Below are 14,353 nucleotides of genomic sequence, written 5' to 3' on the forward strand. Positions count from 1 at the left end.
TGACGTCTCCAAAAGTGAAGCCAAAGGCCCCCTGGTGGCTGGCTGCAGTATAGGTCATAAAGCCCCACTTCCTCCATGTTAACAGATGGGAAGTGGAGACACGTCTGTATTTACAATCTAATGGATGAAACACAATGAGGGAACTTTGTGACTTTTAAGATGATGAATCGGTGATTTAACTTTGTGCATGTTTATCACCATGTTTTCTACATGATACAGATCCATCAACATTAAGCTTTTAAACCAGTTTCTACACATTTAGATATAATTAAATGTAAAGGAAATTAACTCTGTGAAACCCAAACATGTCTTAAAGTTTAAAAACGTCCCTCCAGGTTATTTGAAGCCTCACTGACGGAAACACACACACAGCGTTCTGTGTAAACACAGGTGCGACTTGGGAGTCGTTGCTGCGTCGTGGCCTGAATCTGCCACCGTGATGAAGGAGCCTGCGTCTCTGACATCCTGCCACGGTGATACCGTGACTCTGTGTTGGAGAAAGTATTCATAGGGTGTAAAGAAGCTGAAGCTCTCTGTGTTTGCGTGTTCACACAGAGGCAGAGACCACAGAGGTCAGGATTCATACACATGAGCCGATCGCCCGATGGATGAGACAAAAGAAGGAATGTCTCGTTCCTCGGAGTCGACCCTGAGCGCCGCTCTGACCTTGTTGACACAGCAAAGTTCAACTCTTATAGATTCACTTCATCCACAGCTGGCCACCACGTTGTCACATGGTTTCCCTCTGTGACCAATCCCAGGCTCCGTGATGTGGATCGACTAGTAAATTGACTTTAAAAATGTAAAATCTGGGGACTGCCCCTTTAAACTTGAAAGGCCACCGAACTGAGACGTTTCATTGGAACTGAGTTGTTTTTATTTACCTCAGACGACACTGGTCTTCAACCGTCGTCCTGTTAAGTTGATGTGTGATCACAGTTTGAAAATACTTATCGTAGGTGTGAAGGTGAGCAAGAACGATTGTCTTCAACACGCTGACGACCTGTCCAATATAGATATATACATACACTACTACTACTAATAATAATAATAGAAAGCAGAATATGTGTTTAAAGCTTTAATGTGGTGGTTCTGGTGGTACAGTGGAACATGAGGGTGCAGACTCACTGTTCCTGACGGTTAATACCGTGTCTGCAGGATTTCACTGTCTTCCTGATGCTCTGTGTCCACAAAGTCCACAAAGTCCACCTCACACATGGAGGCAGAACCGCAGCTGCCACATAAATATAAAAATCCTCCGTGGGGTCAAACTGTGGACGGGTTGAAAACTTCAGTTCTACGGTAACATGACAATCTTCTTCTCCAGCTTCTGCTCGGGGAAGATGAACCTCCTCATCACGTCATCGAGCTCCTCCAGCGCCAGCTGAGCGTGCAGCACCGTGACGTCATCCGGGTCCGAGCGCAACACCCACTTCAGAGCTCGGTACAGATCCAACAGAACGTCGCTGAGAACCTGCGGAGACAGAGGGGACATTATGGAACCAGCGAGGGATGATTTACTTCTACTTTCCACCCTTTTCTCCACATTCACATCACAGATGATAAAATAAGACCTCAGTCGATCCTTAAAAGCTGTTTTTTAACTTTCAAAAATCAACACAACTCAATTATGTTTGAGTTTATGACTTGAAATGAATTGATTCCCTGACTCCTCTTCAGTTCTCTCCTCCACCTCCTCCACACGTCGCCTGTTCTCCTCTCTGGCTTCAGCTCTGAGCTCACACCGTCTCTCCCTCTCATCTGCTCTCACTCATTAGCCTCGTACAGATGTTGGCGCTGTCCTTCTCCAGCTGTTCCAGTAATGACAGGGATGTGACCTGGGACCAGCAGCTGGACACATGACCGTCGTCGTGGCAGCGACTCAGGAGCCACATGTCACTTGAGCAAAGCTTTAGTGCTTCACTGGATGTTTGTCTATATGATGTTTATTCTTTTAATCGCCCGAAATCAAACCAGGATCAAGAAGTCGTATTGTATTGTATTAATACACTATATGACTACTGGACTTCATGGTGACGTCATTCCCACCACATGATAATAAATTATTTTACGATCTATATAAACTTCATATTTTATGTTATATTATATATTTTAGTTTATACTCCTGCAGAGATACCTGGACCTTTAAAAAAAAACTATACCTGAGGTCATTTTCTGACGTCTCCTCGACTTCAGCTGTCATATGATCAGGAATCATTTTCTGATCAATATCAGCTTTAGATAGTTTTTGTATTGATTATTATAAAAAATTGTGTTGTTGAGTTTTTGTGTGTGTGTGTGTGTGTGTGTGTGTGTGTGTGTGTGTGTGTGTGTGTGTGTGTGTGTGTGTGTGTGTGTACCTGGGTGGTTTTGTGGCTCAGGCCTCGGAGCAGCAGGGCTATAACGTGAACAGCAGCTCTCCTCACCTCTGCCTCCTTCTCCGTCTTTATCAGAGCTGTCAGACACAAGCTCAGCTGTGCGACACACACACACACACACACACACAGACACACACACACACACACAGACAGACACAGACACACACAGACACACAGAGATAAATGAGTAACTCTGTTTTATACTTTTCTTATGTAGGAGGAGTTTGTCACATCTGTCCACACACACAGAAATAGCCTCAGGGTCTTCTACAGCGATTTTTAATAACGTGCTGTGTCCCTGTCAAATAAATCAGCAAATAAATAAATATTATGATTAGAATGGGGATATTAGAGCCTCATGTGACGAGGCAGAGGATGATACCAGGATCCTATTGATCCAAATATCGATGATAGAAGTTTCCTTTGACTGTGCTCCGCCTCACCTCTTGAGCCAGTGGTCCCAGAGCGTAGTCCAGTTTCTGGCAGAGTTCCCCGAGGTTGGACAGACTGCTGGCCCGGACGCTTTGGTCTGGATCCCTGGTTCCCTGCAGGAAGACGCCCACCAGAGGTCGGCCGAGGTGCGGCGCCAGCTCCCCTGGAGGAGAACAACCACCAGGTTAGTTCTCAGGCTTAATTATTTATCAGGTTTAATGTCAACCGGTTTCTCACACACCTCCAGGAGAATATTACTGACTGGTCCGTTAGCTGCAGGAAGGGTTTTTATTATGTTTTCAGGTTATGTTCATCAGCAGAAAACTTTACACAGTTTGAAGGAAGACGAGAGAATAAATAATGTAGAATAATTAAGGAGCCAACATGTTGAACTCTTTTTGAACTGTGGGAAGAGAAATAACTCAGATCCTCAGATCAGCACAGAGAGAAGCCAAAGTTCTCAAACACACAAAACAAAAGGCACGAGGTGATTACTGAGAAGTGGCTCCAGAGAAGGAGCTTTACATTTAAGACACAGGTTTGAATCCACATCTCCCACAATGATGTTGTTGCTTATATTCAGTTCAACAAGCTGTTTGTGTGCGACACTGTTACGCAAACAGACACACAAAGCACAGAGCCGACTGCTGCTGAGAGAAGATAACCAGCTGACTGACTGGTGGTAGTAAGACCTGCTTGACCCCTGTGTGGGGTCACACACACACACACACACACACACACACACACACACACACACACACACACACACACACACACACACACACACACACACACACACACACACACACACACACACACACACACACACAAGACATTGCATTTACCATGTCGATTTCCAGTAAACGCATTCCATGTTGACTTCCATTCATTGTGGACAGCCGAACTAAAACCTTATCCCTAACCAGGACCAGGACCAGTTCATACCTAACCCTAACCAGTCCAGGACCAGTTCATACCTAACCCTAACACGACCTCAGAAATGACGTTTAGCCTCATTAGGACCAGACACTGGTCCCCATGAGGTCTACTGGTCCTGACAAGGTCGCAGTAAAGAACAGAGGAAGATGTTTTAGTTGTTGTCGGTTTGACACAGCTAACATCAGCGTCTCCACCATCTTGGCTCACTATGCAAACTACAGCCAATCCCAGCCAAGTGGGGTCAACAACACAAAGGTGGTTGCTATTGGTTGTGACGTAACGCTGCCAGAGCAAACTACACTCTCTCTCCTGAGTCTGGGGAAAGTCATTCTGTGCACCAACCCTTTTCTTTCAGTGAATCCAGTAAATCCATTGTCGAACACTGAAGCAGCTCACAGGGCTGTGAAAGTGCAGAGTCAGCACCTGGGTGCAGAGCACAGCTCGGCCAAACATTAAGTTATTCAACATTTACTCCACCAGCCGAGTCAATTAAGAAAACCCTCCTATTTACACATGACAGCCGGGCAAAAGCTAAATCTTTGCCGGCTGTGGGGCTCAAGACAAACACAGGGGCTCTCTGGATGTCTGCGCAGCAAACTGAAGTTCTATCCAATCTCTCAGCGAGGATATAAACCCCCGATTGTCCCAGGGAAGTGGTACGATGGCAATCTGGCAGATAAAACCAGAGCGGGGAACAGATCCAAATGGGGTTTTCTATCAGGGATAGGTTCTGATACACAGGCTCCTTCTGAACAGAGCTCTGCCTGCAAAACAAGTCGGCACTGTGGCTTTTATAGTTTCACGTGTGGTGGCTGCAGGCCGATATCTGCCCACCACAGAGAAACATACACACACGTCAGAAAACACAAGCACATTTAATGATAAAACATATTCTATCATTCTTACAGAGTTCAACAAAGAAGGTCAAATATTATGTTCTTTAGGTCGGATGGGGGCAGATTTTTTAAAAACATTTGACAACCTCCACAGGTCAAAGGTCGGACTCAGCTACAGATCTCACCCATGGCTCTGCTCGCCCTCATCAGGACCTCTCCCACTTTGAGGCGGGTTTCCAGGCAGCGCTCCTGGTCGGATGTGGGCAGTGAGGGGCCGTGCTGGAAGTCTTTGAGGAGCCTTTCTAGGATCCTCTCAGGAAACAAATCCGCCAACGCAGCCAGACCTGAAGACAGTTCACACTCAGTTTACCTTTGGGGGTAGTTTCAAACCGATTACTTCTGTAGATCGATTATTAAAAATCAATGTCAGCATCACATTTGTCCAAACTCGGCCGCTACTTTACCTTGAATGGCTGAAAGGTAAATGAACGAGTCCTCGTGCTCCAGGTTTTCTAAAAAGAGCTGAAGAAGAAACGAACACTGATTAAATCACAAGACTTTGTTCCAACCACAGACTAAATGTTTTTATCTCATCTTAATGAGACCTGTCCAAGATCACACAAACAAAAGGACTTTTGGTAAATCCAGGTACAAGAGACTGTATATAAAGATGAACGATGATTATCAAGAAATCATCAAATAACTAATTAAAACCAAACTTATCAGAAACACTTGAACAAACATCAGAGTGATACTGTTTTTTGTTTGGTCCATGTCCCATCTACTAACATGGAGGAGGCGGTTTATGACCTATGACCAGCGCCTTAGCTTCATGTTTGAGGATCCATCTCTATTTACAGTCTGGTTTCACCACAGAGGGAATATTCTGCCATAACACATCAAACACATCATCAATAAAGATCTTTCCAATAGAACAAAAGCAGATCAATATTGAATTCATTAAAAACAATAAGATCAACTATCAAAGGGAATAATCGAAACATGGCCCCCAGGGACCATCAGTGGGGGGGGGGGGGGGGAGCTTTGATAGAACTGAAAAGATCTGGAGTTTCAAAAATCGAGGAACTAAACACAACCTTGGCACAAAAGTGAGGAATAAGAAAATCAATAAAGGTGCAGCTGTATGTGGAAGGTTATCTGAGGTGCACACAGCGGGTGTGTGTCTGTGTGTGTGTGTGTGTGTGTGTCTCTGTGTGTGTGTGTGTGTGTGTGTGTGTGTGTGTGTGTGTGTGTGTGTGTGTGTGTGTGTGTGTGTGTGTGTGTGTGTGTGTCTGTGTGATAACAGAGAATAGCAGATGAGCTTTTGTCCTTTCTTGTCCGTCCCACCTTAACAAGTCCCTGGAGTAAAACCATTGTTCCCTGAGGTAGACGTCCGTCCACCTTATTTATTATACATGTCTGCTCAATGTGTCCCAACAGATAAAAACACAACCTTCACTTTCCTGATGCGCACAAACACAATGTTATGAAGTCGGTGAAGGCTACACAACTGCTATTTCAACCAAGGCTGCGTCCACCACCTTTTATATTAACATATATGTTTTTAATTGTTACTGATTCACTATCAGCTCAACAAACAAATCATCTGAATGTCACATTTGTGTTCGCCATTGCATTTATTTACTTTCCTTTACCTCGACCTCGTTTAAAAATGTGTGGCCTGATATTTCTCAAATGTTTAAAAGAAGATTTATTTAAAAAAGTTAACGCTCTTAAACAAGTCACCCACCGTGAGCACCTTCTCCTGGGCCTGAACGACCTCCGGGTTCCCACTTTGCACCATCTGAGTCAGGACCCTCAGGGCGAACGCTCTGGTTGGCACCTCCGGGTCACACGCCTCCAGCAGCCAATCAGAAAAGGGCTTGGTCGAGGAGCATGGGACACTGGTGCGTCCGGCTCGTGTAGTTTTTGCAGCTGCAGACCCTCCGGGGGACACTGGGTGTGTGATGTGGGCGTTGCTCGGGGGATTTCTGTCCTGGGGAGACGAACGTGGTCTCGTACCTGAGTCACTTCCTTCAGTTTGTATCTTTTGCTTTCTCCTAGAGGACACTTTGTTGTTCTTGACTGTTGTTTCAGGTTTTCTGGAGGCCTGGGCGGCAGCAGCAGTGAGATCTTCAGGCCTGATGGCACCGTGAGTGGCGATGACGGCTCTGAGGTTGGACGCCAGCTCCTGGACGACCACGTCGGAGTGATTCTGGGACAGTGTCTCCAGAGGTGAGAGCAGCCTGGACATGGAAGAGTAGTCCTCTGCGCCAAGCTGTAAAATTAAAGGAGAGGGAGAAGACTGTGAGAGTCAGTCAGAGCTGGAGGTGCTGAAAATAAGTCTGTATTATCTAGTTATACTATTATCAGAGTCTCAGAGGTAAAGTGAAGAAATATGATTCATTTTATGATTGTTTAATGATAGAAATCTGCCTATATGAGCCTTTCACAGACATATTGGTCAGGAAAATAATTAGATTCTATATATTTGGTAGCATTTGAGTTATATTTGTATTTTTTGTTATTTAAGATTAAAAAACAAAACCTCAATTGTATTTCTTTGTCATAACAACATCTGTGGTAAGATCATCTTATCAGTTGTGGTACCTCAGGTCCGGACAGCAGAGTGGCCACCAGACCCATCCCCATGCTCAGAGTCTGACTCTCTATCGGGTTCTCAGGACTCGGCTCAGTGACCCGATCCAGACCCACACAGGCCCTTTGGACCAGGGTCACGATGAAGTCCACCACCTGGAGAACAGAAGAACAGACTCAGGGATAGAAATATAACAACAGAGACATTCAGGCGCCTAAATATGTTTGAATGAACTAAGATAAATTAAATATTCTACTAACATCTAGAGCTTAATGTTAAAGGAATCGAGTATAAGAATCTTTTTAAAAAGCTTTTCAGGAAATTCCCAGAAAATATTCTATCCTTATAAAGACATGCAAAGGTGAAACATCTAAAAATAAAACATCATCTCATGAAGTGAGGCCACTTTATCACAAATATTTCTTTATCTCTACAGGGAAAGTGTGTTGACCCTAAAATGCCAGTCAGCCACCCCCCCCCCCCCCATCCTAAAGAAAATAGGTTATTTTGGTTTTCAGCGTCATGACTCAACGTGGCTTGTTTCCTTTACAAGAACTCCCACAGGAAGAGACCGATTTAGAAATGTGCAGGAGAAAGACGACTGCAGTCCCAGGAGGACGAGCGGACACATTAGACACTTCGGGGACGTTTGTCTCAGTTTTAACATGAAAGTGCAATAAAAAGCAGTTTGTCCCGAAGCATCTGCTCAGTTTAAATGTGAATTCTTAAACAAATCAACCACTGAAAGTGCGTTAAGGACAAGAACAGATCTCCTGAGGAGGAGGTTTGTGTTTTACTGCCAATAGAACAGGTTAAATACTCCTGGTCTTTAAGTGAGTGATCAGTTTTAAAATGAAAATTAGTATGAATGTAGCCAAACAACTGTGACCTGCTCTTATATACTTAATCTAAGCAGACATCTTTGTGTTTTCATTGTGTGTGTGTGTGTGTGTGTGTGTGTGTGTGTGTGTGTGTGTGTGTGTGTGTGTGTGTGTGTGTGTGTGTGTGTGTGTGTGTGTGTGTGTGTGTGTGTGTGTGTGTGTGTGTGTGTGATCCTCCTGCTCACCTGGTTGGGTTTTCTCAGCAGCGTATTATGCTGCAGAGACTCAACCATTATTGCCAGCACCTGAAGTAAAGCGAGTCTCAGGCTTTGTCTCGCAGCTCGACCCAGCACCTCCTGCTCCACCTCCAGGAGCGTCATGGCGGACACGTCCAGCTCCTCTTCGTCTTTCCTCACCTCGTCTGCAGCAGCCGTCCAACTGGTCAGCTCCTGCAGGAGACGCAAGGACACAATGGAACGTGAACTGAGGTTTACTTTCTCCACGACGTGGGCAGAACAAACAGAAACACTGGACAATAGAATACAATTGTACAACAATATACAATGGACAAATACTACAACCAGAAAATTACCAGAGTTTAACAAACTTCTGTTAAATGTGCCAAAAATAAACACAATGGTAACATTTAATGCACTAGATTGAATTATGTTCTACCATAATCTGTGTGTGTGTGTGTGTGTGTGTGTGTGTGTGTGTGTGTGTGTGTGTGTGTGTGTGTGTGTGTGTACCTGCAGCAGCTCCAGGAAGAAGTCTCCAGGTAGATCACTGTCTTTGAGTTCAGCCAACAAATGCATGAGACACTCCAGCCTCCACTGTTCCCCTGACAGCTTCTCATACAGAGCGTCGTCCTCATCACTGACACAGGACCAGAGAAGAGAAGGAGACGTTTCACTGACAGTCATCACATGAAGCTCTTTTAATGCTGATGGGACATTATTTATCTTGCAAACAGCTTCAGCAAAAACCACTCGACAAGACGGAGCTGTGTCCTTCCTGCATCATTCACCTGCAGTTCTCTCTCGAGTCGAACCTGGCTCCTCCGTCACTTCCTGGGGTGAAGTAGAAGTCGCTTGCCTCGGTTTTCTGTCCCTGCAGACCTGAGAGCTGCCTCAGGGCGGACAGGGCTTCAGACGCCTCAGTGTGGCTCAGGTACCACAACAGAATGTCCTGGCAGGGGGCGCTGTGGGACACAGCACACACTCATTATCGGTGCCATACTTCAGGTCTGATTTTGAATCATGTGCACGTGTCAGCTGGCTGCACGTTACCGAAGGTGTGAGGCGTTCTGCTTGGTGAAACAGAAAAGAGTGAAGATAACGGGCAGAACCTCCTCTAGAGCTTTGAGGAGAGACGCTGATGGACTGTTACCAACCACCCAGATCTGACAGCAACAAGAGACACAAGAACAACACAATGGAAACACAGTGAAGGAAAGTGACACAACATTCACCTACAAACAGTGAAAGTGCTGCGTCGTCCTTCTCCAGATGTGACCAGAGCTCTGACCGTTACTGTAACTTCAACGGACGTCACTGTGTGGTTTGCCTTTGTGTGTCCTCACCTTGTACACATCTTCCACACAACGTGTCAGGTCCCACTCCTCCACGGCCGCAAGGTCACGACTCTCATCTGCATTACACACACACACACACACAGTTCAGACCTGCTGGGACATGACCCTGTTGCTGCTCATCTGCTGTTCCTCTGAGGAGGGGATGATATAAACAACAATTTCTGCCTGATAGGAATTCAATGCACACACTAGGGCAGACTCAACAGGTCGAGCTGCCTCCGTGCTTCAGATTCACGATCAGAAAGCTTCCTGTTGAGGTTCACTTAGTGAGAAACTTCAGGATTGACCCACAACACACTGAGGCTGTTAAATCTCATCTGACCTGAAACACCTCCAGATGCCCCAGGAGGGAAAACTCTATTTTAAATGTAACATATGGATAAAGAATAGTGAGTTTACTGACTGGAAGCAGTGGTGCAGCGGTGAAGCGGTTGAAGCAGAGGCGTGAGCAGGTACTGATGTGCAAAGGTGGGCTTCTCCTGCACCATGGAGAGCGCCGCCCTGGTGGCCACAAGCTGAAACTGTTGTGCCGCCAGCTTGTCTTTGAAGTGCAGGAGCTGGAGGATCTGCAGCAGAACAACGATGACAACGAACACGAGGAGTCGGTCAACCAGACGAGTTGGAAACAAGACGGTGGATTAACGGCAGAATAACTCCATCAGTACCATCTCATATTCACACCGGAATGTAAACAGGCTGAGATAAGTGTGTGTGTGTGTGTGTGTGTGTGTGTGTGTGTGTGTGTGTGTGTGTGTGTGTGTGTGTGTGTGTGTGTGTGTGTGTGTGTGTGTGTGTGTGTGTGTGTGTGTGTGTGTGTAGCTGACCTGAGGACAGACTTGTCTGTAGTAACTATCTGCTGAGGTGGACTGTTGAGGGCAGGCCACCAAGATCCTGGCCACACCGTCACACTTCCTCCAGTCTGACTCGCCCCCTAGAGGACAGAAACAGTTTGGTCTGGATGCATCAAATATAAAGTTCCATTCTATAAAAACACAAGATTCAAGCTATTAAGAAAATGAAACAGTCGAGTAAGAAGGAGCCAAATAAACAACTCATTCAAACTAATCAAAAGTTTTTTACGTTTACAACTCACTACTAGACTTGGCAGAGAGATTAAAATAAGACAGCGAACATGAGCACGGAAGTAAAAACAATAAGATCAAATCATTTAGAATAGTCAGAATAAATAAAAGTCGAACATTTCCTAAAGCTTTCACAGAAAGACAAGTTTTCAGATGGAACTTAAATAAAGCTGTTCAGTGGGCAGAGAGTTCCACAGTGTGGGGCTTCTAACCGCTCACTCACCGGTTCCCCCCTCCAGGACGGCTCTGACTACAGCCTGGACCCCGTTAGGCTGCACCAGGCGCTCAGACAGCAGCTGACCACACAGACGCCTCAGCCAGGCCGGAGCTGATCCCAGAGCTGCTCTGCTGCCTGAACCGCTGGAGCGTCCTGCTGCACCAGACTGGAAGGACGCACAGGAGATATAAGCCGAAAACAACACTCGATACTATTTTACACAATAAGGGGCAGAAACAATGCACTGCACTAACTTCTAATATGAGCACTATTACCACCACATCCCTCCATACCTGTCTGGGTCCACCTTGGAGGATCAGCAGCTGCTTGATGACGATCGGCTGGTAGACTTTTCCTAAAAGGCTTTTCAGAGCCTCCCTGCAGGTTCGACGTTCCTCAGCACTGAGCTCCTGCATCTGAAAAGAAGACAAACAAGAAACTTCATGCATCAAAAGCATTATCCTTCCAAAAGAGCAACGACAAACCCATATCCAGATGTGTTACCTTCTCCTCCTCGGTGCCCCCTCTCTCCACCCGGTGCGGCTGGTAGCCGAGCTGGCACAGTGCCGCCATCACATCCCCCAGATGCTGTGTGAACACCAGCGTGGCCAAAGATGACAGCTCTGCCAACTGCAACAGGACGTTTGTGGTGGTAAGAAGGCGGCGTCCCCCTGCTGACACCACTCCACCACGGACGAGTTTCTCCACCATGGCTCCAAACGCTGAGCGACAGCTCAGTGGAACGCCCACTCCCGAAGCCAAGTAGGGGCAGAGCCCCAGAGAGACGACGAACTGAAGAGCTGCTCTGAGCGTCTTCTGCTGGTTGACACTGAGAACATCCGGAGGTAAAGGTGGAGCAAACTCAGGGGTTTGATTTTTGGCCACAGAGGAACTTTTCTGCTTGAAAAGTTTGAGTTCATTAGAAATGTGTCGTGCCAGGGTGAGGAGCAGCAGGAGACACTCCTGCACGAAGCCCCACGTGGCATCTTCTGGATCTGTGGAAAACCACTCTGCCGCTGACATCACCTCCTCCCGCAGCTTCTTCACCTCCTCGAAGCTGCTCTCGCTCTGAAGCTGCTGAAGGAGAAGGGATCTGTTGTTCCGCAGCACTGCCAGGAGCGCCTCCTGGTGGGAGGACTGAGCATCACGCACAGACGCCTCTACACACACAAAGAGTACCACATAATTATCTGTGCATGACGACATCTGTACAGGACTGTTTAGTGTAGATTGCCTTTCTATGCTGTTGACAAGTTGTATCAGTGTGACTGTCAACAACCATCATTCTTTTGACCTTTTCACTGATTTCTCAGAGGATAATGCACAGACATTCATAAAGGGACTTGCATTAAATGTAAAATTCATTAAAAATAAAATTGGTAAATGGTCTGTATTCTTCAATTGAGCTTTTCTGGTCTTGATTACGACTCAAAGCACTTTACAGTACAGACACACATCTATACATCTATGTGCAGCACTTTCTCTATCACACATCACTGACACACTGGGACAACTGGGGCTTCAGGGTCTTATCCCACAGCATCTTTCTCCTAAGACACAGACGCTGTTTCTCACATTTAAATGTAGAATAATGAGACTTTTCACACGTGGCAGCATGTTGGAGTTCAGGTATCACGAATAAAAGATCGTGAACATTTGTGTCGCACTTTTCCATTTTGGGTTTCAGAACCATTTCATCCCTCGCTGCTACTGTCATGCAGCTTGAACATAATTACTCTGCAGAAAAAATGGTTTAAATATTGTGTGTTAAAACCCAAATGATGAAGCTATGTTGAAACCAACGCATGTTACAGCAGAGGAGTTAAGAACAGGGAGTCGTTCCTCTGACCCTCAACATGTGAGGATCTATAAACCTCACGATGCTCTGATGATGACAGAATGGTTTCACTTTAAAACACTCGAGTCACAAGCTGCCTTTGATTCTCAATCTCGTGTGGAAGGTTGATTTACTTATCGAAGCTGCTTCTCTGGTTTCTTTCCTTAAAATCAATCAAACCTGATTTAAAAGCTCTTTTAAAACCCCTCCCTCTCTTTATCGTCTGTTAAACTACTGTTCCATGTTAACTTTACTTCGTGTGAACATGTCTGACGTGTTTCTTTAACCATTCAAGCTTCAGTTTATATAATAATTCACAGTTTGTGTCACAACCTCTAAGTTTTCCATCAACTCACCGCTCAGAGGCTTCGTGAGGATATTGATCGCAGCGAGGAACCCGGAAGTCATGTCTCCATCACACAGACAACTTCACAGTCACACGCGAGTTTACAGCGATTATTATTTAATATATATAATTAAATATATCAACCAAACGAGCCTCGTTAAACTGGGGGTGTGACGTAGCGGTTAGCATTAGCCTCAGCGTCTCAAAGTGGCGCTGGAATTAGACGTCATCGTGCATCGTCCTCTGATTGGCTGAGGACACGGGCGCTTTTATTTTTAAATCAACTTTATTAACACTGCAGAGAAATTACAATACAAGTAAATAGAGAATATGGAGATCTGAAGGAAATTAAACTTAATAAGCTGAACATAACAAGCTGAAATAAACGTAGTGTAAATATTAAGATTTTAAAAACTTTAGTGCCTCTGGAAATATGGTCCATAATTTTTGTGTTTGTCAGTGTCGTGTTTTTGAAGTTGTTTTTACGCAACATTCATTATAAAATAAGTTTTTTAAAGATTAAATTGAAGAAATGTGTGTGACCATGATATTTGATATACATGTTTGAGAGTGCTGGTTAAAGTGCTGTGAGTGATACTTCATTGATCCCGAGGGAAAGTAGGAATCCAGTAGCAAACAAACAGTCAAAGACAAGAGTATAAGAACAATAAAAGGGCAGAATGAGTCAAGAATAAGTTTACTGCTGGGAGATGAGATACCTGAACTACTACAAAGCGTGTAAAGAAGTACATGCTAATGGAGATATTGCCAGTACAGATATTTTAAGAATAAGGTGATTGAAAGACAAGTGACCGAGGCAGAGTGTTGAAGAAAATTGTTATTTCACCTTTTATTTTTGTGAAAGTTTGTCGGACATTTATCTTTCCCTTTGCAACGTCTTCATGAAAAGTTAAATTCAGACCAAAACATCTAGATTTGTCAAATTTTATGTTATGTTCACATATCAGAAAACTATTGACCTTGTGTTAACTTATCAGGGCTGCATTTGAAATTACGATTAATAATTAAGAATATTAACAGGTCTCTGAATGTTATATTTTTTAAGTAGGATGTTCAGCAAAATGCTGTCCATCATGGCTATGCAGCATTTTATATAAACTAATCCATGGCTGTTTAACTAGACAGTGTCGTTTTTAATAACTTAAAATATTAAAACTGCCCTTAAGAATCAAAGAAATTAAAGTAGTCAACAGTTTTACTAAACTTCAACAAATTCTGCAGGAAACAGCTTTTTAGTTTAAAACCATTTAT

The 14,353-nt window shown here is 44.7% G+C and overlaps 1 protein-coding gene across 1 annotated transcript; it reads right to left on the reverse strand.

Moving 5' to 3' along the window:
* Nucleotides 1-859: 859 nt before the first annotated feature.
* On the reverse strand, nt 860-13,326 carry tango6 (transport and golgi organization 6 homolog (Drosophila)). The gene is made up of 18 exons (XM_034588409.1): nt 13,092-13,326; nt 11,403-12,058; nt 11,192-11,314; nt 10,905-11,064; nt 10,424-10,530; nt 10,003-10,165; nt 9,588-9,655; nt 9,295-9,407; nt 9,033-9,206; nt 8,755-8,881; nt 8,251-8,454; nt 7,196-7,339; nt 6,336-6,863; nt 5,050-5,107; nt 4,771-4,929; nt 2,822-2,973; nt 2,361-2,474; nt 860-1,474 (listed from the first exon to the last, which is right to left on the reverse strand). The coding sequence occupies exons 1-18, from the start codon at nt 13,141-13,143 to the stop codon at nt 1,298-1,300; spliced, it is 3,279 nt and encodes a 1,092-aa protein (XP_034444300.1). The 5' UTR covers nt 13,144-13,326; the 3' UTR covers nt 860-1,297.
* Between the last annotated feature and the right edge of the window lie 1,027 nt (nt 13,327-14,353).

Source organism: Hippoglossus hippoglossus, chromosome 6, assembly GCF_009819705.1.
Source record: "Hippoglossus hippoglossus isolate fHipHip1 chromosome 6, fHipHip1.pri, whole genome shotgun sequence".
NCBI classification, from domain to species: Eukaryota; Metazoa; Chordata; class Actinopteri; order Pleuronectiformes; family Pleuronectidae; genus Hippoglossus; species Hippoglossus hippoglossus.